The sequence below is a fragment of the Scyliorhinus canicula genome, chromosome 13, assembly GCF_902713615.1.
Source record: "Scyliorhinus canicula chromosome 13, sScyCan1.1, whole genome shotgun sequence".
Classification (NCBI taxonomy): domain Eukaryota; kingdom Metazoa; phylum Chordata; class Chondrichthyes; order Carcharhiniformes; family Scyliorhinidae; genus Scyliorhinus; species Scyliorhinus canicula.
In genome coordinates this window covers 35,243,650-35,270,742 of record NC_052158.1, presented here as the reverse complement: position 1 = coordinate 35,270,742, position 27,093 = coordinate 35,243,650, and the positions used below count along the sequence as shown (strand labels likewise).

The window sequence follows — 27,093 nt, the reverse complement described above, 5'->3', positions numbered from 1 at the left end:
ATCCTACCAGCTCTCAACAATATGGGATTGAACCCATACCCCAAGGGGCATGAACGTGAGTCCCTGGATTAGTAGCTGAGTGATATTAATGCCACACCACTGTTTTCCCTGTCAAGGTCATAAACTCTACAGCAAAGATAGGGGGAAATAGTAGCGAGAGGGAGGTGGCATGTGATTACAGATGAAGTTACTTCACTGCTAAGAGAGGATACAAGTTAAGAAGGTTTTGAGGACTGGATGAGTTAAATGAGAAGGATTTAAGAGTGTAAGGGGTTGTATGTAGACCACTCTTATGTAATAGTTGTGAAGTGGTAGACTGTATAAATGAAGAGATCAGAACAAGCTTAATTGCATTCGACGATCTGCCGGAGAAGCCCCATTTCGGACTGTCTCCAAAGCGGCGTACTCCCGCCGTATCGACAGTCTCAGGACATTGCCTGAGGCCCACACCCCCAGTGCTCCAACCCGACCAGCCGAGTTCCTGATGGCGTGGGTCTCTCACGGTCTTACCTGTCAGGAACTCGGCGTGACGGCTGCAAACTCAGTCCAGCGCCCCCACAGTTGGGGGAGGACCAATCCGCGGGCAGGGGGGACTTTGGCAGGCCCTGGGGGCATTGTTGGGTGGTGGTCCGGGGTTCCGAGCCAGCCAAAGGGGGGCACTATTTTGCGGACCGGGTCCACGTGTGGCCGGTGCAGACCGCCGCCGTGTGCATGCACGGCCACGGACCCGGCAATTCTCCGGGCCGTATCAGCAGCTGGAGCCGGGAGCTCTACTCTGCCTTGCTGCTAGCCCCCAGCCAAACGGAGGATCGTTCCCACGCCAACGTCAGTAATAGCTTGATAATCGGAGAATCCAGCCCCCTGTTTGTGTTTAAGTCGCTCCCGATTTCCCTCCTCAAATTGTTCTTCGCCAGGGTAGATAAACTGATCCTGGCCTTTGTGTGGTCAGAGAAGAATTCCAGGACTCGTACCATTCTGCAGAAGGGACAGTTCTCAGACGCTGCCAAACCTTCTGTACTACCACTGGGCAGTGAACGTGGAAAGGGTGCGGGGTTGGCTTGGGAAGCCGGGGGTGGAGTGGGTGCAGATGGAGGATGCATCATGTCTCGGAACTCCTTGCGGGCACTGGTTGCTACCCCCTCCCGTTCAGCCAGGCCAGGTTTTTGATGACCCCGGTGGTGGTAACATCGTTGATTGTCTGGCACCAATTCAGGCACCATTTCAGATGGATGGGCATGTCCATCTTGGCACCAATTTGCGACAATCATAGACAAACATAGGCGGCACAGTAGCACAGTGGATAGCACAGTTGCTTCACAGCACGAGGGTCCCCGGTTCAATTCCCGGCTTGGGTCACTGTCTGTGCGGAGTCTGCACGTTCTCCCCGTGTCTGCGTGGATTTCCTCAGAGTGCTCCGGTTTCCTCCCACAAGTCCCAAAAGACATGCTTGTTCGGTGAATTGGACATTCTCAATTCTCCCTCTGTGTACCCGAACAGGCATCGGAATGTGGCGACGAGGGGATTATCATAGTAACTTCATTGCAGTGTTAATGTAAGCATTCTTGTGAAAATAATAAAAGATTATTATTATTATTCATCCCAGCGGGAATGGATGCCAGCTAAAAAACCTGAAAGAAGGAGGAGGGGGTGGTGAGTATTAGGGGTGGCCACGTATGTTGCAAGTTTGGAGGAGCTGACAGAGAAGTTTCAACTCTTGAAAGAGAGCGAGGTTAGATACCTCTAGATAAGAGACTTTCTCTGCAAAGGGGTCCCCTCATTCCCTCAGTTTCCAAAGCACACCTTGCTGAACAGAATGTTATCACAGTATGAGGTGGCAGAGGGGAAGATCTCAGGCATATAGGACCAGCTGCTGGAAGAAATAAGGGCCTAGCTGGATGATAAAGGGAGAGGTGGGAGGAGGAATTGGACTTTGAGCTAAAAGGAGAGCTGTGGAGTGAGATCCTACACAGAATAAATTCCACCTCTTCTGGTGCTAGATATTGGGCCTTTTGTGGGCAGCACGGCAGCACAGGTAATTAGCACTGTAGCTTCACAGTCCAGGGCCCCAGGTTCGATTCCCCACTGGGTCACTGTCTGTGCGGAGTCTGCACGTTCTCCCCGTGTCTGCGTGGGTTTCCTCCGGGTGCTCTGGTTTCCTCCCACAGTCCAAAGATGAGCAGGTTATGTGGATTGGCCATGATAAATTGCCCTTAGTGACCAAAAAAGGTTAGGAGGGGTTATTGGATTAAGAGGGTATTTGAATTAATGGTTGCTAAGATGTTCACTGTATGTTTTAAAAAGGGTAACTTGAGTTCATAGAATAAACATTGTTTTGCTTTAAATAATACTCTTCCATTTCTGCTGTAACACACCTGTAGAGTGGGCCGTGTGCTCCCCATACCACAATCTATTAAAAGTTGTGGGTCAGGTGAACTCCATGATACACTTTGCGGTTCTCTAAACCCTGGCCTATAACAAAAACAAAATCCCTCTGCCAATCTCTGCTAACTTTAAGACGCACCTTGAAGTCTACCTCCTTTGACCAAGCTTTTCGTCACCTGCCTGAATATCTTGTGACGTGGCTTGGAGTTGATTCCTGATGATGAGCACCTGTGTGAAGCCCCAAGGCAGGCTAAAGGTGCTCTATAAATGCAACTTTCTGTTGCTGCCATTGTTGTCTTGTGCACGCTCTAGCCTCAGAGCTGCTGGAGGATTTGGATCGATTGGCAACATTTTCCAATCCTTCCCCACCATCCCGGTGGAACACTTCCAGTCCCATCGATGGCTACCCCACACACCACCTCCTCCCCCTCCCTAACCCTCCTCGGCATGTTCCCCGGCAGCAGAAAACCTCATCAACATCGGCGGGTCTGGAAGATTGCGCCGCCGGCCAATGGCGGGTCAGAAAATATGGAAGTAGAGGGAGGGGCAGAAAAGTGCATGTCCACTCTGGCCGATCATTCACCACCACATATGAATTCCACAGTCTGCATCTCAGGCAGCTAACTGTGCCGAGGATTTTGCTCGCGATCAACAAAGGTTTGTGAGGCTAAGCAGCAGGAAGATACGCAGTCCCAAGTGTCCCAAAAGGAATGCACTGACCCCTTTGCCACCTATGCAGGAGGAACCGTGCACGAATGTGTCCCTCCTTCCCCTGTGGGTTTCCCATTCACCTCATTTTGGGGTTAAGAAGTAGAGGAGCATTAATTTGAGAACTTTGGACATGGCATTGAAAAGATTCCCTCTGTTTTCTCCCCCCCCCCCCCCCCCCCCCCCCTCCCTGGCCACAAACTGTGGTAAAGGCAACCTTCCACCCCACACTTCCTAGAGTACTGTTATTCCAATTTGAAGAGCCTTTTGAAATGAGACACGTAAAGTGGCTTTGTGTTCTAGGCTACTTAATATCTACTTCATCCCTTGATTAGCAAGTTGGGGAGGTGCCACAGAGGAACAGAGGAATTAGGAGCAGAAGTAGGCAATTCAGCCTTTCGAGCCTGCCCGCCATTCAATCAGATCATGGCTGATCTCTTCCTGGTCTCAAAGCCACCTCCCTACCTATTCCCTATATCCATATAACCTGTTTTTTTAACAGAACTATATTGATCTGTATCTGTGACCTTTCATTCTAAATTGTCCCACTAGGGGGAACATTTGGTCTATATTTACTTTATCGATCCCTTATAGTGTTTTATTTATTTCAATCAGATCCCCTCAAATTCTTATAATCTCCAGCGACTATAAGCACAAACTGCTTAATCTCTCCTCATACGTCAACCCTTTCATCCCCGGATTATCAACCTGGTGAACCTCCTCTGAACAATGCCGCCACATCCTTTCTCAAATAAGGAGACCAAAACTGGACACAATACTCCAGATGTTGTCTCACCATCACCCTATACAATTTCAACAATACTTCTCTACTTTTATACTCCAATCCTTTTGCAATAAATGCTAACATTCCATTTGTCTTTTTTATTACATGCTGTACCTGCATACTGACCTTTTACGATTCATTAGCCAAGAATCCCTCTGCCCAGATGCATTTTGAATCTGCTTTCCAGTTAGATAATAATTTGTTTTCTATTTTGTGGGCCAAAATGGATAACCCCACACTTATCTACATTAAACTCCATCTGCCAAATTTTGGCCCATTCTCCGAGCCGATCCATGTCTCTCTGTAAATTCTTTATCTTCTCTTTCCTACCTGCTTTCCCATCTATTTCAGTATCATCCACAAACTGTACTATGCTACACTCTGTCCCTGCTTGCAAATCATTGATAGAGATTGTAAACAGTTGAGATCGGAGGACTGACCTCTGCAGCACCCCACTGTTGCAGTTCACCAGCCAGAGAAGGACCCATTTAACCCAACCAACTGCTTTCTGCCAGTCAGCCAATCCTGAATGGAATCTAGTACTTTACCTCCAATCCCCTGCGACCTCACTTTCTACATTAGTCTTTTCACCTTGTCAAACGCATTCTGGAAGTCTAGATATATCACATCCACAGGTTCCCCATTATCCACCTTGCTGGTGACATCCTCAAAGAACTCAAGCAAATTTGTCAAGCATAACTTATCCTTCATAAAACCATGCTGACAATGGTGGATTGAGTTTGTCTTTCCAAATGTTCAGTCATATCCTCTTTAATGATTGATTCCAGCAACTTCCGCACCACAGGGGTCAAGCTAACTGATCTATAGTTTCCTACTTTTTGCCTCTCTCCCTTTTAGCATCACATTAGTGCATTTCCAATCCACCCAGACCTTTCCAAAATCCAGGGAACTTTGAAATGTCATAACCCATGCATCCACTATCTCTGCTGCCACCTCCTTTAATGCCTGAGCGTGCATGTCATAAGTTCCAGGAGACATCTGCCTTTAATCCCTTGAATTTCTTCAATACCATCTCCCTACTGATGGGTATCACACTAAGTTCCTCTGCATTAGCTGCCGTTTTTGGAAATGGTTTATTATCCTCTACCGTGAAGACAGAGGCAAAATATCAGTTCAGTGCCTCCGCCATCTCTGTGTTCCCCATTATTACCTCACCAGTATCGTAAGAAGTCTTACAACACCTGGTTAAAGTCCACTAGCTTTTGGAGCACTGCTCCTTCCTCAGGTGAATGAAGAGGTATGTTCCAGAAACACATATATAGACAAAGTCAAAGATGCAAGACGATACTCTGAATACTTTGCAGGTAATTAAGTCTTTACAGATCCAGAGAGAGGGGTAACCCCAGGTTAAAGAGGTGTGAATTGTCTTGCATCGTTGACTTTGTCTATATATGTGTTTCTGGAACCTACCACTCCATTCACCTGAGGAAGGAGCTGTGCTCCGAAAGCTAGTGATTTGAAACAAACGTGTTGGACTTCAATCTGTTGTTGTAAGACTTCTTACTGTGCTAACCCCAGTCCAACGCCGGCATCTCCACATCATTGCTTACCAGTATCGTCCTCTAAAGGACCAACATTTACTTTAGCTAGTCTCTTCCTACTTACATACTTATAGGAGCTCTTGGTATCAGTGTTTACATTTTCTGCTAGTTTCGTTCGTAGTTCATCCTTTTTGTGGCCGTTTGCTGAACGTTAAAGTTCTCCCAATCCTCGATCTTACCACTATTGTTTGAGGTATTGTGTGCCCTAGATGTTGCCTTGATGTCCTCTTTGATCCTTTTTAGCCATGGAACGTTTTTCTCCCTTTTCCAATTCCTCTACCTCTCAGCAAAATACTTTAATTGAGAGTTTAATATCTCCCTGAACATCAGTCATTGTTCCTCAACTATCCGACCCTCAATTATCTGCGGCCAGTCTTCTTGGGCCAACTCTTTCCTCAGGCTTGTATAATTACCTCCGCCCAATGCTAAAACTCTAGCGTGGCACTCTGTCCTCCCTCGCTCAGTCTGAATTTGACATTCTAGCATCCTGTGATCACTCCTTCCAAGAGGATCCTTAACGATGCTTCCATCGAGTTTGAGCTGCCAGGCTCAGTTGGTCATCGGAAGGCTACGGGTTTGAGCCCTGCTCTGGAACCTGGCCGCAACAATCTGGGCTGACGGTCCAGCGTGTGCAGGGGGGGGGGGGTTGCCACCTCTGAGGTGAGACATTAAACCAAGGTAATCTGAGGTGGACATAGAAGATCCCCATGGCCATTCTTCAGGCAGCAGAGTTGGTCCTGGTGACCTGGCCGACATTTAGCCCTCAAAGATATCAAGAAACTGACTATTATAACATTGGTTGTGGTAAATTGAAAATTGGGTTTCCTACATTACCTCTCACCAAGTATTTCAAAGCGCTTTGGGGTGTCATGTGGTTGTGAAAGGCTCAACATTAATACAAGTCTTTCTTTTCCCCCTATTTTAGTGTGCGTGCACCCCTCTGATGCCTTGACCATGCAAAAGGGCTTTCAGCATTAACAACCAGGTTAATGCTATATTTCGCAATCCAGTAAGCTTCGTCCAGCAATGAAAGGGTTAAAGTCCCAAAGTATTCATAAACAAAATTTCAACTTCATGATTCTAAGTGTCAAAGCCTTATCTAAGTAACAAGTGGGCTGTATACAGACAAAAATAATCAAAGGGCTGATGGACAGGCTATCAGTTGTATCCGCTGCAGGACTTCCTGATTGTGAAGGCCAAAAGTTTAAACTTAGCACTCAGACTTCCAGTGGGAATTTGGGTGGGACGCTGGGCGAGTCATTTGGGTGTGGCCTGTAGGCTTCGGGCTAATGTCCGTCCTGAGCAATCGGGTGAAGCTGCTCCTTGATCTGCCAGCGTTAGCAGACCAACGACCAATTAAACCAGCTACTACCACAAGCTTGGGGATGACACACACCAGGAACATAACCCCAACTTGTCAACAATTGCAAATCTTATTCAGCGAGGCCAACCCGTCTTTAACACAAGGTATTGCCACTTGATCCAGGGCAGCACGGTGGCATAGTTGTTAGCACCACTGTCTCACAGCGCCAGGGACCAGGGTTCCATTCCAACCTTGGGTAACTGTGTGTGGAGTCTGCACGTTCACCCCGTGTCTGCGTGGGCTTCCTCCAGGTGCTCCGGTTTCCTCCCACAGTCCGAAGATGTGCAGATTAGGTGGATTGGCCATGCCACAATTGTCCCTTTGTGTCCAAAGATTAAGTGGGGTTACAGGGATCGGGTCGTGGGCCTAGGTAGGATGTTTTTTCAGAGTGCCGGTGCGGACTCGATGGGCCGAATGGCCTCCTTCTGCACTGTAGGGATTCTATGAAATACAGTTAGGGGAGGGGTGGCGATCCCTTTGGAGGGTTGGGCTTTTAAAAAACATGTATTCTGTCATGAGATGTGAGCATCACTGGCTAGGCCCAGTATTTATTGCCCATCCCTACCTGCCCCTTGAGAAACTGGTGGTGAGCTGCTGCAGTCCCTGAGATGTAGGTACTCCCACCATGCTGTTAGGGAGGGAGCTTAGGAAGGGAGCCACGTTGAAGCCAGTTAACAAAAATAAGTTGTTGTTGCCTTCACGTCCTCAGGACAGAGCGCAGCGTTGCTGCAGTACTTTTGAGGATTACGGCAGCCTATTTGCGCATAGCAAGCTCCCACAGGTACCCATGTGTCAGTGGCCAGATGCATTCAAAAATGCAAAATAGAACCAGGAGTAGGCCATTCAACCCATCGAACCTGCTCCACCATTCAATAAGATCATGGTCGATCAGTTGATGTTTCGAGTTCCAGATTCCCATCAACCCCCTCCCCCGATAAGCTTTGATTCCCTTGTCCAACAGGAATCTAACTACCTCCACCTTAAAAATATTCAGTGGTCCCGTCTCCACTGCGTTCTGCGGCAGAGAGTTCCAAAGCCACACAGCCCTCTGAGAAACTGTCATCTCTGTCCTCAAGGGGTGACCCCCCCCCCCCCCCCATGTTTAAACAGTGCCCCCTAGGTCCGGACTCACCTACAAGAGGAAACATCCTTTCCACATCCACCTTGTCGAGACGGTTCAGGATCTTATAGACTTCAATCAAGTCATCCCCTCATTCTTTCAAACTCCAGTGGAAACAAGCCCAGTCTGTCCAATCTTTCCTCATAAGATAACCCGCTCATTCCAGGTATCAATCTCGTAAATCTCCTCTGAACCACCTCCACCCCATTAACTTTCTTCAATAAGGAGACCAACACTGCGCACAGTATTCGGGAAGTGGTCTCACCAATGCCCTATTTAACTGAAGTGCAGCATCCTGACTTGCATGTTCAATTCCTCTTGTAATGATGGATAGCATTTCATTAGCTTTCTGAATTCTGTATGGTACCTGCGTATTAACCTTTTGTGACTCATACACTGGAACACCCAGATCCCTCTGCATCGCAGAATTCAGCAGCAGCTCACCGCTTTCAGTTTCAGTTGATCGGGTCTGAGTTGAAGGATCAATTTTGCCCAGGACATTGGGAGATGGGGAAGAGCTTACCCGCTCCTCTCCCTGCAGTGGCACGCAGCACCTTCATACACACCTGACCAGGCACAGGGGCGACCTCAGTTTACCTGCACTTTTTGAAAAGTATGCAGCTGTCTGCATACCCTGTGACCTCCAGCAGTAACTTTAACAGGTACAAGTCTTTAAACAAGATGTTTACCCCTGGTTCATGGGGCAACGTCACTGTCCCCTCTGAGACAGAAAGTTGTGGTTTCAAGATTGTCCTCCCCACCCCCACACACCCCAACCTCCCCTACACACACACACACACACACACACACACTCCCCACCATGCTCACAGCACAGAGCCCAGGGTGACACACCCAGTACAGCACCAAGGGAGAGCTGTCATTTCCGACACACAGCCTGTCCTGCCTTCACAGTTTGGTGAGGACGTCCCTATGGCTTATTTCGAGCGTGTGAGATGGAGTCCTCCCTGGCCAAATGTGGTGATATGATCTGCATACTCGTCTGCCATTGGGCCAGAACGTCGGCTTACCATTGGCCCTGGTCGATCATGTGCCTCTCGACCGATTGGCCGAGAGGCTGAGTTAACCACGCCTCTATTAACGAGGTATAAATGGTCAGACGCCTGACGATCGTCCCTTTCCATTGTAGACGATCGCAGAGCTGTGTTCTAGTCAATTAAAGCCAGACTTTGGTAAATCACTCGCCTCGCGTACAATTGATGGTACATCACCAATGCCCTAGCCTAGTTGACAAACAACAAAAAATATGTTGTCACCATTTTGGCTTGTGGGAGCTTGCTGTGCGCACGCTTCCTCACAGAGTTTGCGGGAGTGGAGACGGCCAAGACCCTGGAGGCCTTGTCACATGACTTGCTCCGACGTGCTCCAGCCCTTCGTCAGTCGGCACATCCGTCCCCATGGCTCGTACTGCCTTCCTAACGTCAAAAAAAGACTCGCGGAGCCCAACGCACGGTTCTCAACTATCAAACCCAAGCGGCCTTCTCTCCCTCTCTCTCCTCTATTTTCAATAATTTTAGAGAAATTTTCAAAGAAACCAACAACAAAAAACTTCCACCTAAACAATGCCCTGATGACCTTTCTCCAGTCCAAGGGTTTGCACCCGCAGCAGTGTCCCAGAGATCGATCTTCAATCCCTGCAGACTCCAACCCATCCTGGGAGAGTTGGCTAATACTATTAAAGGGAGAATGTAATCTGCATGGGTGCGAATGTGAGGGCGTTTCAGACACAAATGTTGCAGCTAAAACTACGTTATCAGACGCCAGAGATTTCTATTGGACAAGCCTTACTTTATGAAGCAGTTTTGTTGAAGAAAGTGAGGGAGTGTAGGGTAGAGTTGGACAGTCCTTTGGCACACACACTCTCTCTAATGGAGGAGCAAGGATACAGTGGAGGTGGGCATTGCTCCTAGGATTTATCTCTCTCACCTCAGCGAGCAACATTTTGCATCTTCAGAGAGTGTGAATGAGAGAAAGACAGACAGAGAGAGAGAGAAAGGGAGAGAGAGACAGAGGAAGTCTCTAAGCCAGAAGATTCTCGAGTGAAGCCCAGTACAAGATGGCCTGCGACGAGGAGATCAATAAGCTGAAGGAGCAGATCACCTGCGCCCTGTGCGGCCAGCTCTTCAAGGACCCGGTCACCATGGGCTGTGGCCACACATCCTGCAAAGACTGCCTGGCCAAGCTGGTCATCAGCAAGCATGGCAAGGTGACCTGCCCCACCTGCTCTGCTGAGTGCTCGCCTGTCGACATCGTGGACAACGAGCTGGCCGCCAAGCTGGTCGAGACCCTCAAGAAGATCCTGGAGCTGAAGCCGGACGAGGGTGACTATTGTCAGAAGCACAACCTGCCCTACACCGTCTTCTGCCTGGACGACATGAAGCTCATGTGCGACAAGATGGCCAAGGAGCACCCCGACTGCCGGACTGTGCCCGTCAAGGAGGCGGCTGACCGGTTCAAGGTAGGCTGGGCGGGGTGAGGCGGTGGGCAGGGGCGGGAAGTTCTGTAGCATTTTATTGAGAGAGAGGAGCTGTGAAGGAGCAGAGGCACAAAACCTTTGGAAAACCTCACCAACTCAAAGAGGGTGGGTGTGATGCTGGAGACCATTAAAATAGTGTGTCTTTTAATGTGTTTTCATTCCCCCCCCCCCCCCCCCTCAGTTTTGTACTTGCAAGCTTTGTCGTTTTTTTAACATTGCGTGGGCCAACAGAGGGGGACGGGGGTCAAAATCCTTTTGCAGATGCTGGAGAACTGAAGTAAAATCAAAATGGTAGGAGACAAGGAGGATTGGGCATGGGGCAGACAGGGATGGGGTTGGGGGGCGGCAACTCAACATCCGGATAATCCAAAGCACTTTTCAAGCCCACAAAGTATTATTTTGACGTTTGTTGACGAGGGCCAAACAGAGCACAGTGAGCTCCCCGTGTACAGCCATGTGATTATGAGGTGGGTAGCTTACATTTTCTTGTCACGTTGGGGGAGCCGGCGATAACGGCATGCCCAATGGTGCAGAGTGCTCCTGCAGTGCCAACACTGCAGTGTCAGCCTGGATTCCCACATGCCTGAAAGTGGGACCGGGACACGATATCAGAGGGTGGGGATGTGTTACCAGCTGAGCTACGGCGGGCACATATATTTGACCCCAACCTACTCCCCTAACCCCCCCCCCCCCCCCCCCCCAATGCCCAAACTGGCACACTGGGTAGAGCTTTTTTTTTAACTTAGAAATTTAGAGTGCCCAATTATTATTATTTTCCAATTAAAGGGCAATTTAGCACGGCCAATTCACCTAACCTGCACATCTTCCATCGGGCAGGAGATTCAGAAGTCTGAGAACACGGACGAACAGACTCAAAAACAGCTTCTTCCCCACTGTCACCAGACTCCTAAATGACCCTCTTATGGACTGACCTCATTAACACTACACCCATGTCTGCTTCATCCGATGCCAATGCTTATGTAGTACATTGTATATATTGTGTTGCCCTATTATGTATTCTCATGTATTTTCTTGAATTCTGTTTAATTCCCTTTTCTTCCCATGTACTGAATGATCTGTTGAGCTGCTTGCAGAAAAATACTTTTCACCGAACCTCGGTACACGTGACAATAAACAAATCCAATCCAATCCATCTTTGGGTTGTGGGGTGAGACCCATGCAGACACGGGGACAGCATCACACAGTGACCCGAGGCCAGGATCAAACCCGGGTCCTCGGCGCCGTGCGGCAGCAGTGCTAACCAATGCGCCACGATGCTGCCCTGGGCAGAGCTAACAAAGGTTAGCTGTTCATCTTCCAAATTGTCGCATACCCGTCAAAATCCAACCCGAGAATGATAAAATGTAAGGAGGCCACTTGGCCCATCCTGTCTGTGCTAGCCTACAAATAGCCATCCGGCCTACCACCACTTTCCAGATTTTGGTCCATAGCCTGTTAGGCTACTGCACTTACAAGTGGGCATTCATATTCTAGACTCTGAAGGTTTCAAGGGGCATGGGAAGAGCACAGGAGGGTGGCGCAGAGATTGAGGATCAAGCGTGATCACACATAACAGCAAAACAGGATCGATGGGCCGAATAGCCTACTTCTGTTCCTACTTTCCATGTTTCTAATCCTGCCCATTGATGATTTCTACAGTCTGAGCAAGCTGTAAAATGTGTCATGAGAAACTGCTAACCATGAGAATCTCACTCAGCGTTGGCAGGCAAGGGAATCCATTGTTGCTCAAGTGGTGAGGGGAGGGGGTGTTGGGGGGCATCTGAGGATATGAGGACAATGGGAAACCACCTCGTTGTGATGATAACGGGGCAATCTAAGGGGCAACGTTGATCATCAAACTTGTTTTGGGGAGGGTAGGTTTGGAGGGGGGAGTGCGGCAGCCAATGGGATGGTGGCCATGTTGGTTACATATTCCGGCCCCGTTTTGTTGATCGTCGGGGTTAGTGGGGTGTAATATCGGGCAAGGTGCAATTATACCAGATCAGGTGGGACTCCTTTCCAGCAAGTCAGCTTCGAGTTGCTGCCAATTTCCATTGTCAGTGTGCCTGAATGGGACCGAGAGTGTGTGTGGTTTGGACTGGGGTTTTGTGAAATACGTATGGGGCCCTCCTGGAGGTTCGCTGTGGTATTTCATGCACATGTCTCTGTAGAGGTCTTTGGAATGTGAGTACGTGCAGAGGGGAATCCCAGAAGAGTGTGGACTTGCAAGGGGGATTCGCAGGGGACTATGAACTTGCAGGGGGTATTCTGATGTGAGCATGTATATGCAGAGGGGATTCTCAGGGGAATGTGTACTTGCAAAGGGGATTCTCAGGGGAAAGTGTACTTGCAAAGGGGTATTCTTAGTGGAGCGTGGATATGCAAGGGGAAATTCTCAGGGAATATGCAATAGCAGGGGGGTTTCTCAGAGGAGTGTGTGTATGCAGGGGGGATTCTCAGGGAAACTTATATATTCAGCAGGGTGGATTTTAGGGGAGTGTGCATAGACAGAGACGATTCCCAGGGAAGCATGTATATGCAGGCGGGATTTTCAAGGTAACATGTGTATGCAGGGGAGAATTCTCAGGGGAGTGTGCATAGGCTGGGGGGATTCTCTGGGGAGCATCTCTATGCAGGGGGTATTCTCAGGGGAGTATGTACTTGCATGGGGGATTCTCAGGGGAGCGTGTACTTGCATGGGGGATTCTCAGGGGAGCGTGTACTTGCATGGGGGATTCTCAGGGGAGCGTGTACTTAGAACATAGAACATAGAACGATACAGCGCAGTACAGGCCCTTCGGCCCTCGATGTTGCACCGACATGGAAAAAAAAAACTAAAGGCCATCTAACCTACACTATGCCCTTATCATCCATATGCTTATCCAATAAATTTTTAAATGCCCTCAATGTTGGCGAGTTCACTACTGTTGCAGGTAGGGCATTCCACGGCCTCACCACTCTTTGCGTAAAAAACCCACCTCTGACCTCTGTCCTATATCTATTACCCCTCAATTTAAGGCTATGTCCCCTCGTGCTAGCCACCTCCATCCGCGGGAGAAGGCTCTCGCTGTCCACCCTATCTAACCCTCTGATCATTTTGTATGCCTCTATTAAGTCACCTCTTAACCTTCTTCTCTCTAACGAAAACAACCTCAAGTCCATCAGCCTTTCCTCATAAGATTTTCCCTCCATACCAGGCAACATCCTGGTAAATCTCCTCTGCACCCGTTCCAAAGCTTCCATGTCCTTCCTATAATGAGGCGACCAGAACTGTACGCAATACTCCAAATGCGGCCGTACTAGAGTTTTGTACAACTGCAACATGACCTCATGGCTCCGGAACTCAATCCCTCTACCAATAAAGGCCAACACACCATAGGCCTTCTTCACAACCCTATCAACCTGGGTGGCAACTTTCAGGGATCTATGTACATGGACACCGAGATCCCTCTGCTCATCCACACTACCAGGAATTTTACCATTAGCCAAATATTCCGCATTCCTGTTATTCTTTCCAAAGTGAATCACCTCACACTTCTCCACATTAAACTCCATTTGCCACCTCTCAGCCCAGCTCTGCAGCTTATCTATGTCCCTCTGTAACCTGCAACATCCTTCCGCACTGTCTACAACTCCACCGACTTTAGTGTCGTCTGCAAATTTACTCACCCATCCTTCTGCGCCCTCCTCTAGGTCATTTATAAAAATGACAAACAGCAACGGCCCCAGAACAGATCCTTGTGGTACGCCACTCGTAACTGAACTCCATTCTGAACATTTCCCATCAACTACCACTCTCTGTCTTCTTTCAACTAGCCAATTTCTGATCCACATCTCTAAATCACCCTCAATCCCCAGCCTCCGTATTTTCTGCAATAGCCGACCGTGGGGAACCTTATCAAACGCTTTACTGAAATCCATATACACCACATCAACTGCTCTACCCTCGTCTACCTGTTCAGTCACCTTCTCAAAGAACTCGATAAGGTTTGTGAGGCATGACCTACCCTTCACAAAACCATGCTGACTATCCCTAATCATATTATTCCTATCTAGATGATTATAAATCGTATCTTTTATAATCCTCTCCAAGACCTTACCCACCACAGACGTTAGGCTCACCGGCCTATAGTTACCGGGGTTATCTCTACTCCCCTTCTTGAACAAAGGGACCACATTTGCTATCCTCCAGTCCTCTGGCACTATTCCTGTAGCCAATGATGACCTAAAAATCAAAGCCAAAGGCTCAGCAATCTCTTCCCTGGCTTCCCAGAGAATCCTAGGATAAATCCCATCCGGCCCCGGGGACTTATCTATTTTCACCTTGTCCAGAATTGCCAACACTTCTTCCCTACGCACCTCAATGCCATCTATTCTAATAGCCTGGGTCTCAGCATTCTCCTCCACAATATTATCTTTTTCTTGAGTGAATACTGACGAAAAGTATTCATTTAGTATCTCGCTTATCTCCTCAGCCTCCACACACAACTTCCCACCACTGTCCTTGACTGGCCCTACTCTTACCCTAGTCATTCTTTTATTCCTGACATACCTATAGAAAGCTTTTGGGTTTTCCTTGATCCTACCTGCCAAAGACTTCTCATGTCCCCTCCTTGCTCGTCTCAGCTCTCTCTTTAGATCCTTCCTCGCTTCCTTGTAACTATCAAGCGCCCCAACTGAAACTTCATGCCTCATCTTCACATAGGCCTCCTTCTTCCTCTTAACAAGAGATTCCACTTCTTTGGTAAACCACGGTTCCCTCGCTCGACCCCTTCCTCCCTGCCTGACTGGTACGTACTTATCAAGAACATGCAATAGCTGTTCCTTGAACAAGCTCCACATATCCAGTGTGCCCAACCCTTGCAGCCTTCTTCTCCAACCAACACATCCTAAGTCATGTCTAATGGCATCATAATTGCCCTTCCCCCAGCTATAACTCTTGCCCTGCGGGGTATACTTATCCCTTTCCATCACTAACGTAAAGGTCACCGAATTGTGGTCACTGTTTCCAAAGTGCTCACCTACCTCCAGATCTAACACCTGGCCTGGTTCATTACCCAAAACCAAATCCAATGTGGCCTCGCCTCTTGTTGGCCTGTCAACATATTGTGTCAGGAAACCCTCCTGCACACATTGTACAAAGAACGACCCATCTAATGTACTCGAACTATATATTTTCCAGTCAATATTTGGAAAGTTAAAGTCTCCCATAACAACTACCCTGTTACTTTCGCTCTTTTCCAGAATCATCTTCGCCATCCTTTCCTCTACATCCCTAGAACTATTATGTGGCCTATAGAAAACTCCCAACAGGGTGACCTCTCCTTTCCTGTTTCTAACCTCAGCCCATACTACCTCAGAAGAAGAGTCCCCATCTAGCATCCTTTCCGCCACCGTAATACTGTCCTTGACTAGCAGCGCCACACCTCCCCCTCTTTTCCCCCCTTCTCTGAGCTTACTAAAACACCTAAACCCCGGAATCTGCAACAACCATTCCTGTCCCTGCTCTATCCATGTCTCTGAAATGGCCACAACGTCGAAGTCCCAGGTACCAACCCATGCTGCCAGTTCCCCTACCTTATTTCGTATACTCCTGGCATTGAAGTAGACACACTTCAAACCACCGACCTGAACACTGGCACCCTCCTGCGAAGTCAAATCTGTGCTCCTGACCTCTATACTCTCAATCTCCCGTACCCCAAAACTACAATCCAGGTTCCCATGCCCCTGCTGAATTAGTTTAAACCCCCCCAAAGAGCACTAACAAATCTCCCCCCCAGGATATTGGTGCCCCTCAGGTTCAGATGTAGACCATCCTGTCTATAGAGGTCCCACCTTCCCCAGAAAGAGCCCCAGTTATCCAGAAATCTGAATCCCTCCCGCCTGCACCATCCCTGTAGCCACGTGTTTAATTGCTCTCTCTCCCTATTCCTCATCTCACTATCACGTGGCACGGGCAACAACCCAGAGATAACAACTCTGTTTGTTCTCGCTCTGAGCTTCCATCCTAGCTCCCTAAAGGCCTGCCTGACATCCTTGTCCCCTTTCCTACCTATGTCGTTAGTGCCAATGTGGACTACGACTTGGGGCTGCTCCCCCTCCCCCTTAAGGACCCGGAAAACACGATCCGAGACATCACTTACCCTTGCACCTGGGAGGCAACATACCAAACGTGAGTCTCTCTCGCTCCCACAAAATCTCCTATCTGTGCCCCTGACTATTGAGTCCCCAATTACTAATGTTCTACTCCTTTCCCCCCTTCCCTTCTGAGCAACAGGGACAGACTCCGTGCCAGAGGCCCGTACCCCATGGCTTACCCCTGGTAAGTCGTCCCCCAACAAGTATCCAAAACGGTATACTTGTTACTCAGGGGAACGACCGCAGGGGGTCCCTGCACTGACTGCTTCTTCCCAGTCCCTCTTACAGTTACCCATCTATCTCCAGTCTTTGGTGTAACTACTTCCCTGAAGCTCCTATCTATGACCCCCTCTGCCTCCCGAATGATCCGAAGTTCATCCAGCTCAAGCTCCAGGTCCCTAACACGGTTTTTGAGGAGCTGGAGCTGGGTGCACTTCCCACAGATGAAATCAGCAGGGACACTGATGGCGTCCCTCACCTCAAACATTCTGCAGGAGGAGCATTGTACTGCCTTCCCTGACATCACCTCTAGATTGAAAAAAAACAAGAAAAAGAAAAAGAAAGGAAAAGCTTACCTGATATTACCTCAAACCCTGCTCCCGCTGAAAGTTAAGCAAATTTAAAGGCACTCACTCACCTTCACGACAGGCCCCTGCTCCCGCTTCCCAACCACCGTCGGGTGGGGGGGTTGGTTAGAGGAGGAGGTAGGGTGGGAAACACTCACGAAGTGCAGTATATGCAGGAGGGATTCCCAGGGAATGTGTATCACTTGCATGGGGGATTCTCAGGGGATGTGTAATGCAGGGGGAATTCCCAGGGGAGCATTTATGTACAGGGGGAATTCTCACTGGAGTGTGTGTGTTTGATTTTCGAGCAGCGTGCATCTATAGCGTGTGTATGTCGGGGGGATTCCCAGGGAACGTGTATATGCAGGGGGGATTCCCAGGGGATGTGTATATGCAGGGGGGATTCCCAGGGAAAGCGTATATATGCAGGGGGGATTCCCAGGGAAAGTGTATATGCAGGGGGGATTCCCAAGGAATGTGTATATGCAGGGGGGATTCCCAGGGAAAGTGTATATGCAGGGGGGATTCCCAGGGAATGTGTAGATACAGGGGGATTCCCAGGGAAAGTGTATATGCAGGGGGGACTCCCAGGGAACGTGTATATACAAGGGGGATTCCCAGGGAAAGTGTATATGCAGTGGGGATTCCCAGGGAACGTGTATATGCAGGGAGGATTCCCAGGGAACATGTATATACAAGGGGGATTCCCAGGGAAAGTGTATATACAAGGGGGATTCCCAGGGAAAGGTTATATGCAGGGGGGATTCCCAGGGAACGTCTATATGCAGGAGGGATTCCCAGGGAAAATGTATATGCAGGGGGGATTCCCAGGGAACGTGTATATACAAGGGGGATTCCCAGGGAAAGTGTATATGCAGGGGGATTCCCAGGAAACGTGTATATGCAGGGGGGATTCCCAGGAAATGTGTATATGCAGGGGGGATTCCCAGGGAATGTGTATATGCAGGGAGGATTCCCAGGGAACGTGTATATACAAGGGGGATTCCCAGGGAAAGTGTATATGCAGGGGGGGGATTCCCAGGGAACGTGTATATGCAGGGAGGATTCCCAGGGAACGTGTATATACAAGGGGGATTCCCAGGGAAAATGTATATGCAGGGGGATTCCCAGGGAACGTGTATATACAAGGGGGATTCCCAGGGAAAGTGTATATGCAGGGGGGATTCCCAGAGAAAGTGTATATGCAGGGGGGATTCCCAGGAAACGTGTATATGCAGGGGGGATTCCCAGGGAATGTGTATATGCATGGGGATTCCCAGGGAATGTGTACATGCAGGGGGGATTCCCAGGGAATGTGTATATGCAGGGGAGATTCCCAGGGAAAGTGTATATGCAGGGGGGATTCCCAGGGAATGTGTACATGCAGGGGGGATTCCCAGGGAATGTGTACATGCAGGGGGGATTCCCAGGGAAAGGTTATATGCAGGGGGGATTCCCAGGGAACGTCTATATGCAGGAGGGATTCCCAGGGAATGTGTACGTGCAGGGGGGATTCCCAGGGAATGTGAACATGCAGGGGGGATTCCCAGGGAATGTGTACATGCAGGGGGGATTCCCAGGGAAAGGTTATATGTAGGGGGGATTCCCAGGGAACGTGTATATGCAGGGTGCATTCCCAGGGTAAGTGTATATGCAGGGGGATTCCCAGGGAATGTGTATATGCAGGAGGGATTCCCAGGGAATGTGTATATGCAGGGGGGATTCTCAGGGAACGAGTATATGCAGGGGGCATTCCCAGGGAAAGGTTATATGCAGGGGGGATTCCCAGGGAACGTGTATATGCAGGGGGATTTCCAGAGAACCTGTATATGCAGGGGCACTCCGAGGGAACATGTATATGTAGGGGGATTCCTAGGGTAGTATATATTTGCAGGGGGGATTCCTGGGGTAGCGTGTATATTTGCACCGGGGATTCCCAGGAGAGGAGGATATGCAGGGGAGATTCCCAGAGGAGCGTGTAAGCACATGACTGAGCACATGCCTCAATGCAATGGCACGTTAGCTTCAATTTCCCTTCCTCGCCAATGCCCCAGTCGGGTCAGCCAGGGCTCAGTAGGCACCCTATTCGTCTTTCAGTCAGAACGTTGTGGGTTCAAGTCCCATCTCACAGAGCGTGATCCTGGCCAAGTGCTTCACTCAGGGGGTGCCACAGTGCCAGAGGTGCTGTCTTTGGCTTCTGAGGTTCACATCTGGCCCTTCTCGGGTGCAGGTAGCACATCCACATCACCTTTCTCTCTTCTATTCTCAGATCACTTAGAAATGTCAGATTATCTCATCACTCTGTCCTTGCTGTTTGTCGGAGCTTGTTGTGCAGATATACTGCTACCCTTCCTACAGGGGAATTAAGGGATATTGGATGATGTCTGAAGGTGGTGTCAAGGTCAAAGACCAGCCATGATTTGTTGAATGGCAGAGCAATCTCAAGAGGCTGAATGGCCTCCTTCAGTTCCAATTTCTTATGTACATTACAACCCTGACGACACTCCGAAAGAACATCATTGACAGAAAGCGTAATGGGACATCCAGGGGATGTGAAAGTTGTTGAATAAATTCAAGGCCCTCTTACTTCCCGAAAGGTTCAGCAAGATGGGCTAAACTGTCAGTTCCTGCTTCTGATTTCCAATGTTCGCTTAGCTTGAAACAGTCGGGTGCCCAGACTGACTCCCTCTGGCGATGGCCTCCGCCCCCCCCCCCCGCACTCCCTTCTAACCCCGCCCCCCCCTCCCCAACCCCCCACCCAATTTAATCACCTGGACTTTGTGCTTTTTTGTGTGTTTCAGGAAAAGCTTCAGCAAGCCTTTGAAAGCCTTGAGATCCAAGCTAAAGAAAATGTCGGACGCGATGAGCAAACAAATCTCATAGACCTGAAGGTGAGATGGGCTGGGTAGGGTGGGGTGGGGGGGGGGTTCAGGAGGGGTTGGGAGGCCTGAGGGGTTGCGGGGGAGGGGACAGGAGGAATAGGTTCAGGATGGGAAGAGGTCACAGCGTGTGGGAATGGCCTTGTCACCCAGTGGAACCCGCGTTCCGGCGACTGAGCAATCCACAATTTTTTATTAATTTAGAGTGTCCAATTAATTTTTCCAATTAAGGGACAATTTAGCGTGGCTATCCACCTTTGGGTTATGGGGGCGAAACCCACACAAACACAGGGAGAATGTGCAAACTCCACAACGGACAGTGACCCAGAGTCGGTATCGAACCTGGGACCTCGGCGCCATGAAGCAGCAGGGCTAACCCACTGCGACACAGTGCTGCCATCGCAATCCACAACTTGAGTCCTTGGCTACTCGTCTACTCTACCCCCTGCCCAGTGTGACCCTTAATTGAATGTCATTGAGGGTTAGGGTGACTTGACCATTAATCAATAGAGTTAGTGGAGTCAGCAACAAAGTACAATAGCTGAAGAATGGGGATAGACAGACCGATGAACAAATTGGAAAGCAAAGAGTCGGTGTCAAGGGTAGACCGAAAGTAGACTCTTGGTCAATTCGCTGTGCTTATGTTTCTCAGACGAGGCCTTGTGGCGATCCCTGCCTCTGAGCCCCACTCAAGGACTCAGTGGCCACGGCCCTGACTATCAACCGGGAAATCCGTCCCACACACGCCAGTGGCAGGCGGTAAGACTGGGAGAGATTTCCCATCGCATTCTATGTTGATGACAGGGAGAATTGGAGCCTTCACCATCGTTATCCATAGCTCGGACCTCGCAATGCACGGTTAAAACAAAGTGTGTTTCAGGAAAAGTTTAGCAAGCCTTGGAAAACCTAGAGACCAAGCTAAAGAAAATGGCGGACGTGATGAGCACAGAAATCTCAACGTTCGGTCTTTTCTCTCCCTCCAGATGCTGCCAGACCTGCTGAGATTTTCCAGCATTTTCTCTTTGGTTTCAGATTCCAGCAGTAATTTGCTTTTATTATTATTTTTTAAGTATGTTGCCTTGGCAAACCGACTCCTCAGTGAGTTGGATGGCTTTCGTGGATCAGATTGCTGCCAACAGCACAGGGTTCGATACCCTGTTTTGACTGGGACAGGGGTAGATTAACGGGCTTTTCCCTACCTGTGGCATGGATTGTGGCTTTGGACTTGGCCATTTGGGAAGAGGCAGAATGTCGATTAAAGAAGTTGGCAAGCTCGGTCGAGGGAAGCCTATTTCTCCATTGGAAACATAAAGAAATAAGACTTTCCCGTCAGAGCTGGGCCTGTTCAGGGTCGAAGTAGGATGCACAAAGGGTAACAGAAATCTGGGCCGCGTTTCCGTCAAAGAAAGACGTGATGTAGAGATGCCGGCATTGGACTGGGGTGAACTTAGAACATAGAGTGCAGAAGGAGGCCATTCGGCCCATCGAGTCTGCACCGACCCACTTAAGCCCTCACTTCCACCTTATCCCCATAACCCAATAGCCCTTCCTAACCTTGTTTGGTCATGTAGGGCAATTTATCATTGGCCAATCCACCTAACCTGCACGTCTTTGGACTGTGGAAGGAAACCGGAGCACCCGGAGGAAACCCACGCAGACACGAGGAGAACGTGCAAACTCCGCACAGACAGTGACCCAGCGGGGAATTGAACCTGGAACCCTGGCACTGTGAAGCCACAGTGCTATCCACTTGAGCTACCGTGCTGCCCTCCACAGGCATAGTAAGAAGTCTTACAACACCAGGTTGCAGTCAAACTGGTTTATTTGGAATCACTAGTTTTCGGAGCGTAGCTCCTTCCTCAGGCTAGTGAAGAATGTCAAGGTGGGGGTGGCAATTTAAAAGCTGAGATATTTTTATCAGAGAGGGTTTTAAAGGTCACGGAAATCAGGAAATGTAGGCAGTTGGAGCAAAGATGCACATTAGCCACGAGCTAATGGAATGGCATGCAGGTCTGACTGGCTGAATGGCCTTCTCTATTCCTATCTTTTACACAATCGCTGAAAATTAAAGTGTCTCTGGCTTTCTCCTGCCGTGAGGTGCAGGGCATTGTCGATCCGGGTTTAAAGAGCAAGGCTGCCGGGTTGGCAGTGGGGGGGGGGGGGGGGGGGGGTGGCGGGGGGGAGTTTAAGGGACCGGTGGTTTTGGAAACATGACTTCCAATCCCAGAATGCTGTCTGAGAATTCAAATCCAGTTCATCCGGAAACCTGAAATAAAATGTTGGTCTGCTCACCAATCATGAAACAACGAGGTGGTCACAAGAAACCCAGTTTTCCCCTGTCCTTCATGGAAGGAAATTGGCCTTCCTTGCCCACCTTTGGCTGCAGGCCTTCAGCAATGTGGCTGGCCCTTAGTTATCCCACCCTGGAGGTGACCTGACAAGACTCTCCATTCATGCTGATTTAGCAAATCATGGAAACGCAGGCTCTCTTTGTTAAATGCTCTTGAAACACACTTGAGAGGGTTGAAGGGATGGAGTGGCAATGACGGGCGCAGCTCCCCGAATCAGGGCTGGGATTCTCCGGTTCCCCCAGCCGCTTGTTTCTCACCAGCGCCTTTCGCTGGAGGCGGGATTCACTGCTCCCACCGCCTGTCAATCGGATTTCCCATTGAAGTCACCCCAGCCAGCAGGAAAAGAGAGTCCGACTGCCGGAGAATTCTGGACCAGGGGCCTCTTGGCCCTCTCACGAGAAAAAGACGGAGATTGCTGGAAGGAACTGCGTTTCTGCATTCGGTCTTTAGTGAAATGGGGGAACTTTACTGGAAGGAAGAGCATTGGGGCGAGTTATACACAGGGCAATCAGTGCACCCCCTTGCCATAGCCCAAGACCAGTAGCAAGCGCACTGAAGGCCAGCCGTCTACCATGAGAAGAACGGGGTTCTCTAAACATTTTCCACAGAAACCACTCATCTTCTGGAAGAAAAAAGCCCCTCAGTTAACCAACAATTGCTCTTGGGGGGCAGGAGGTCATTAATGGCTGGAACGGCTGCCCCACTTGTCGATTTAGCCAACACCAGTGCTCTTCCGCGATGACACAGAGAAGAGGGACCGTATTATTCGCAGGTGAACTTCCAACATCCAGTAAGCATGAGTTGGACCTCAGCGTGTAGAAGGAATGAGTAAGCCGCTCCCTCTTCGGAAAATAAGTATCTCATCGGGGTAAAAGAATGCAGGCATCTGGAGGGGCGGCTACACAAAAAGGAGTGACGCCGGTTCATGAATCCATCAGAAAACAAATTTCATTTTATTCCCGGCAAGCTGGGGCATCAAGGTGGCACAGCGGTTAGCACTGCTGACTCACAGCATCAGGGACCGGGTTCAATTCTTGCCTCAGGTGACTATGTGGAGTTTGCGGAGATTTCCTCCGGGTGCTCCAGTTCCCTCCCACAGTCCAAAGATGAGCAGGTTAGGTAGATTGGCCAAGCTAAATTGCGTTCTAGGGTCAAAAGTTGGCGTGAGGTTACGGATTTTCAGGGGAGTGGGCCTAGGTCGGGTGCTCTTTCAGAGGGTCAGTGTAGATTTAATTGGCCGAATAGCCTCATTCTGCACTGTAGGATTTCTAAGCTAGAATCAAAAAGCAGTGTTTATATTAAACCTGGACCTCGCCCGGGCAGGTCTCACTGGGAACAGTTCTGCTCTCCATATTACATACATTGCAGAAGGCATTGCAGAAGGTGCAAAAAAAGTAAAAGGATGTCTGCGGATGACCCCAGACGGAAGAGGTTATGATGATGGAATGGGCCAAATCACCTTTCGGAATGGGGACACTGAAGGGTGACCTGGTGGAGGCATTTCAGATTAAGAAATGGGGTTTGAAAGGTGGACATTGAAGGCATGCAGATGGACAATGCACAGGAGGAGGCCATTCAGCCCCTCCATCCTGCCCCGCCATTTAATTGGAGCGTCAGCCGATCTGACGGCAACCCTCAGTTCTATATCCCGTCAACCTCTCCCCAACCCCCGATAGCCTATCACCCCCGTGCGAACCAATAATCTATGAGCCCTCTCCCTGCCTCTGAGAAGACCTTTCCACATTTTAGGGGGTTGGGAGGGGCGCAGAACCTGGCCCAGGGGAGGGAGGATGGTCAACATAAGCTCCAAGAAATCTAACAGGAAGTTCAGAAGAAACTTCCTTACCTAGCGGAGGGGTGGGGGGGGGGGGGGGGGGGGGGGGGGGGTGTGGTACGTGGAAGCCCCCACCACAAGTGGGAATGCTTAAGCAGCCTGCCGTGGCTCCATATATGCACAAGTCCATCTGTTCACTTGCTCCTGAGGGTCGACCAGATGTGTACACAAACAGTTTTTTTTAATAGCCTTCAAAACGGAAGCCAACAGTTGTTTTCCTGTTTGTTTTTCATTTCTTGTGGCTCAAAGTGTTTAAAAAGTTACATCCGCTGTCCTCACAATATGCTCAGGAAGAGATAGCGGGCAGTGATAATGAAGCTTTTTTTCTCCGGCAAACCTCGACAAACCTCCGATTCAGTCGACGAATTATCAGTATTAGTATCTTCCCACTCATCTTCCTGGATATATTTCCAACGTAGGCAACGTATTTTCTTAATCAAGTGGGTTTTTGAACAGAAATACTCCCAGAAACTTGGTGAAAAGGGATTTAAAAAATGACCGTACCCAAGCGGGAGCCGCTCGTGCACATCTTCCCTCCACACACCACCAAGGAGTGGAAAATCGTGAAGGCCGTCGTGAACTCAGCCGAGTTTCATGACGGCCTTGGAGCCCGCTCCTCTCACCGAATTCGTCCCCACCCGGGGGACTAGGAGCGGTGCTCCGTTATTCCCGGCCGCCGGGCCTTGACGCTTGGGTCAAGGCGGTGCGCCGAGAATGACGCGACGGCGCCGCCTATGTGACGTCAGCCGCGCATGCGCAGGTTGGCCAGCTCCAACCCGCGCATGTGCGGCTAACGTCACAACAGCTGACAGCTCGAACCCACGCATGCGCGGTGGCCGTCTTCCCCTCAGCCGCCCTGCAAGACGTGGCGGCTTGATCTTGCGGGGCGGCGGAGGGGAAATAGTGCGTCCGATTGAGACGCCGGCCCGACAATCGGTGGGCACCGATCGCGGGCCTGTCCCCTCCCGACCACAGTCGTGGTGCTCATTCCCCACCAGGCCCCCTACAAGCCCCAAAACGGGCATCTCACGGCGATTTCACAACGGCAGCAACCTGTGATTGCTCCCGTCGTGAAACGGTCGTGAACGGCAGGCTGCTCGGCCCATCCAGGTCGGAGAATCGCTGGTAGCCGTGAAAAATAGCGCGCGCCGATTCTTCCGAGCGGGGGTGGGAGGATCGCAGGGGCGCCAGGGGGTCGTGAAATTAGTCAGGGCTCCCACGATTCTCCCACCCGGCGTGGGGAGCGGAAAATCGCGCCCATTGCCTACAACAGTAGTGGACTCACCAACACTAAACACATTCAAATGGTCATTGGATAGGCATATAGACCATAAAGGAATAGTGTAGATGGGCTTTAGAGGGGTTTCACAGGTCGGTGCAACATCAAGGGCCGAAGGGTATGTACTGCGCTGTTATGTTCTATGTTCTAAGGGACATCCAATGCTCTGGGAAGTGCACCTGAAATGGATGACAATGAATTTACTGCAAGAGGCTGTAACAAATTACTTTCAGGGAAGTCCAACTCACTTTCTTCTTATGATTTGCTGCCTTCTTTCCTAGCTTTGGTAAAAGTGACTTGCCATTTGTTCAAGATCATTTCTTCAAGATCAGTTAGTGACAGGTCTATTTGGTAGCAGTCGTTTATTATTACTTGACATTCAGAATCAAATTTGGATTCAGAACTCCCGTCTGACTCTTCATCACTGTCATTGCTGTTAGGTTGAGACTCATCTTTTTCAGAATCGCCTTGAGTCTTAGAGTTTTCAGAATCTGTTTTTATACTAGATTTTATCTTTGACAAATCTCTGTGAGGAATCATTCTAATAGAGAAAATTTCATCAATATCAGCAGAACCATTTCTACTTGATATGTGATTAACTTCTTTCAACATTTTTTCTTTTGAGTCATTTAATGCTTAATAGGTTTCCTAATTCCCACATGCCTTACCGTTGGTAAATCATGTGCTATCTGCAATACTTCCCTTGGGCTCTCTGTAATCATGGGTGAAGCTCCACCTTCACTCCTGCCAAAGCATTCCCCAAATCTACTCAATCCATTGGGAATTTCTTAGCCATTCAGACAACTATTAAACCTGCCAATATATCACACTCCAGTTGTACTTTACACAATGGAACTGGGAGATAATCTCCACTTATGCCATTCACCAATACCTTAGCTTTCATTGAGCTCTCTGGAGGGAAAATCAAATTCTTCTCCAATAAAAGAGTTTGATCAGACCCTGTGTCCCTTCAGATAGTTATAGGTTTGACTACATCATTTGAGGAAATGGGGATGATCTTCGCCTTAGACACAAACTCGGCATATTTCTCATTTACCTAATTGTTCCCACCTGATCCCACAACAGTGTTTACCTCAGGTGTACTAAGTCCAGGTAAAGCTACTATTTGCCCTGAAGAATTCTCCAATTTTGTTCCCTTTTCAGATTCCTCCTTATGAACTCTTACAAGTCCCATGGGCTTTCCTTGCAACTTCCAACATGCTGAATGAAAATGCGCCCTACGTTATTATAATGGTAACACCCAAGTTTTCGACTCTCACCTTCACCCTCCGTATTTTCCTTCCTGGTCTGAGGAGAAGATCTCAGCGCATTCCCAGCTATCTATTCTTTACCTTGGCTACTTACCTTCTTTTCACTCTCACTTTCATTTATGTTTTTTTTACCCCTTTCTTCCCTTGTGTGTTTGTCTGTCTTGTGTATGTGTGTATTTGTGTGTAGAGGGTGGGGGTAAGTAAGGAATCGGATAGTAGTTAACCAGTTGTATTTGCTGCAGATTTAATTCCTATCTTCAAAATTATGAGGGTGAAGGTTTAAATTTATGGAGTACCTCATAATCGTTAGACATGATCTTTGCTTATATAGCAGTCTTCACCCTCTGGTCTTCAACACGGGT

At 49.2% G+C, this 27,093-nt stretch overlaps 1 protein-coding gene across 1 annotated transcript in view; it reads left to right on the top strand.

Moving 5' to 3' along the window:
- Positions 1 to 9,788: 9,788 nt before the first annotated feature.
- The window catches only part of LOC119976378 (E3 ubiquitin-protein ligase TRIM39-like), a 68,861-nt gene continuing 51,556 nt past the window's right edge, over positions 9,789 to 27,093 (top strand). Inside the window, exons 1-2 of the mRNA XM_038816880.1 lie at positions 9,789 to 10,395; positions 19,919 to 20,008. Coding sequence (XP_038672808.1) covers positions 9,994 to 10,395; positions 19,919 to 20,008 — 492 coding nt within the window. The 5' untranslated portion in view covers positions 9,789 to 9,993. The remainder of the gene's footprint in view (positions 10,396 to 19,918; positions 20,009 to 27,093) is intronic.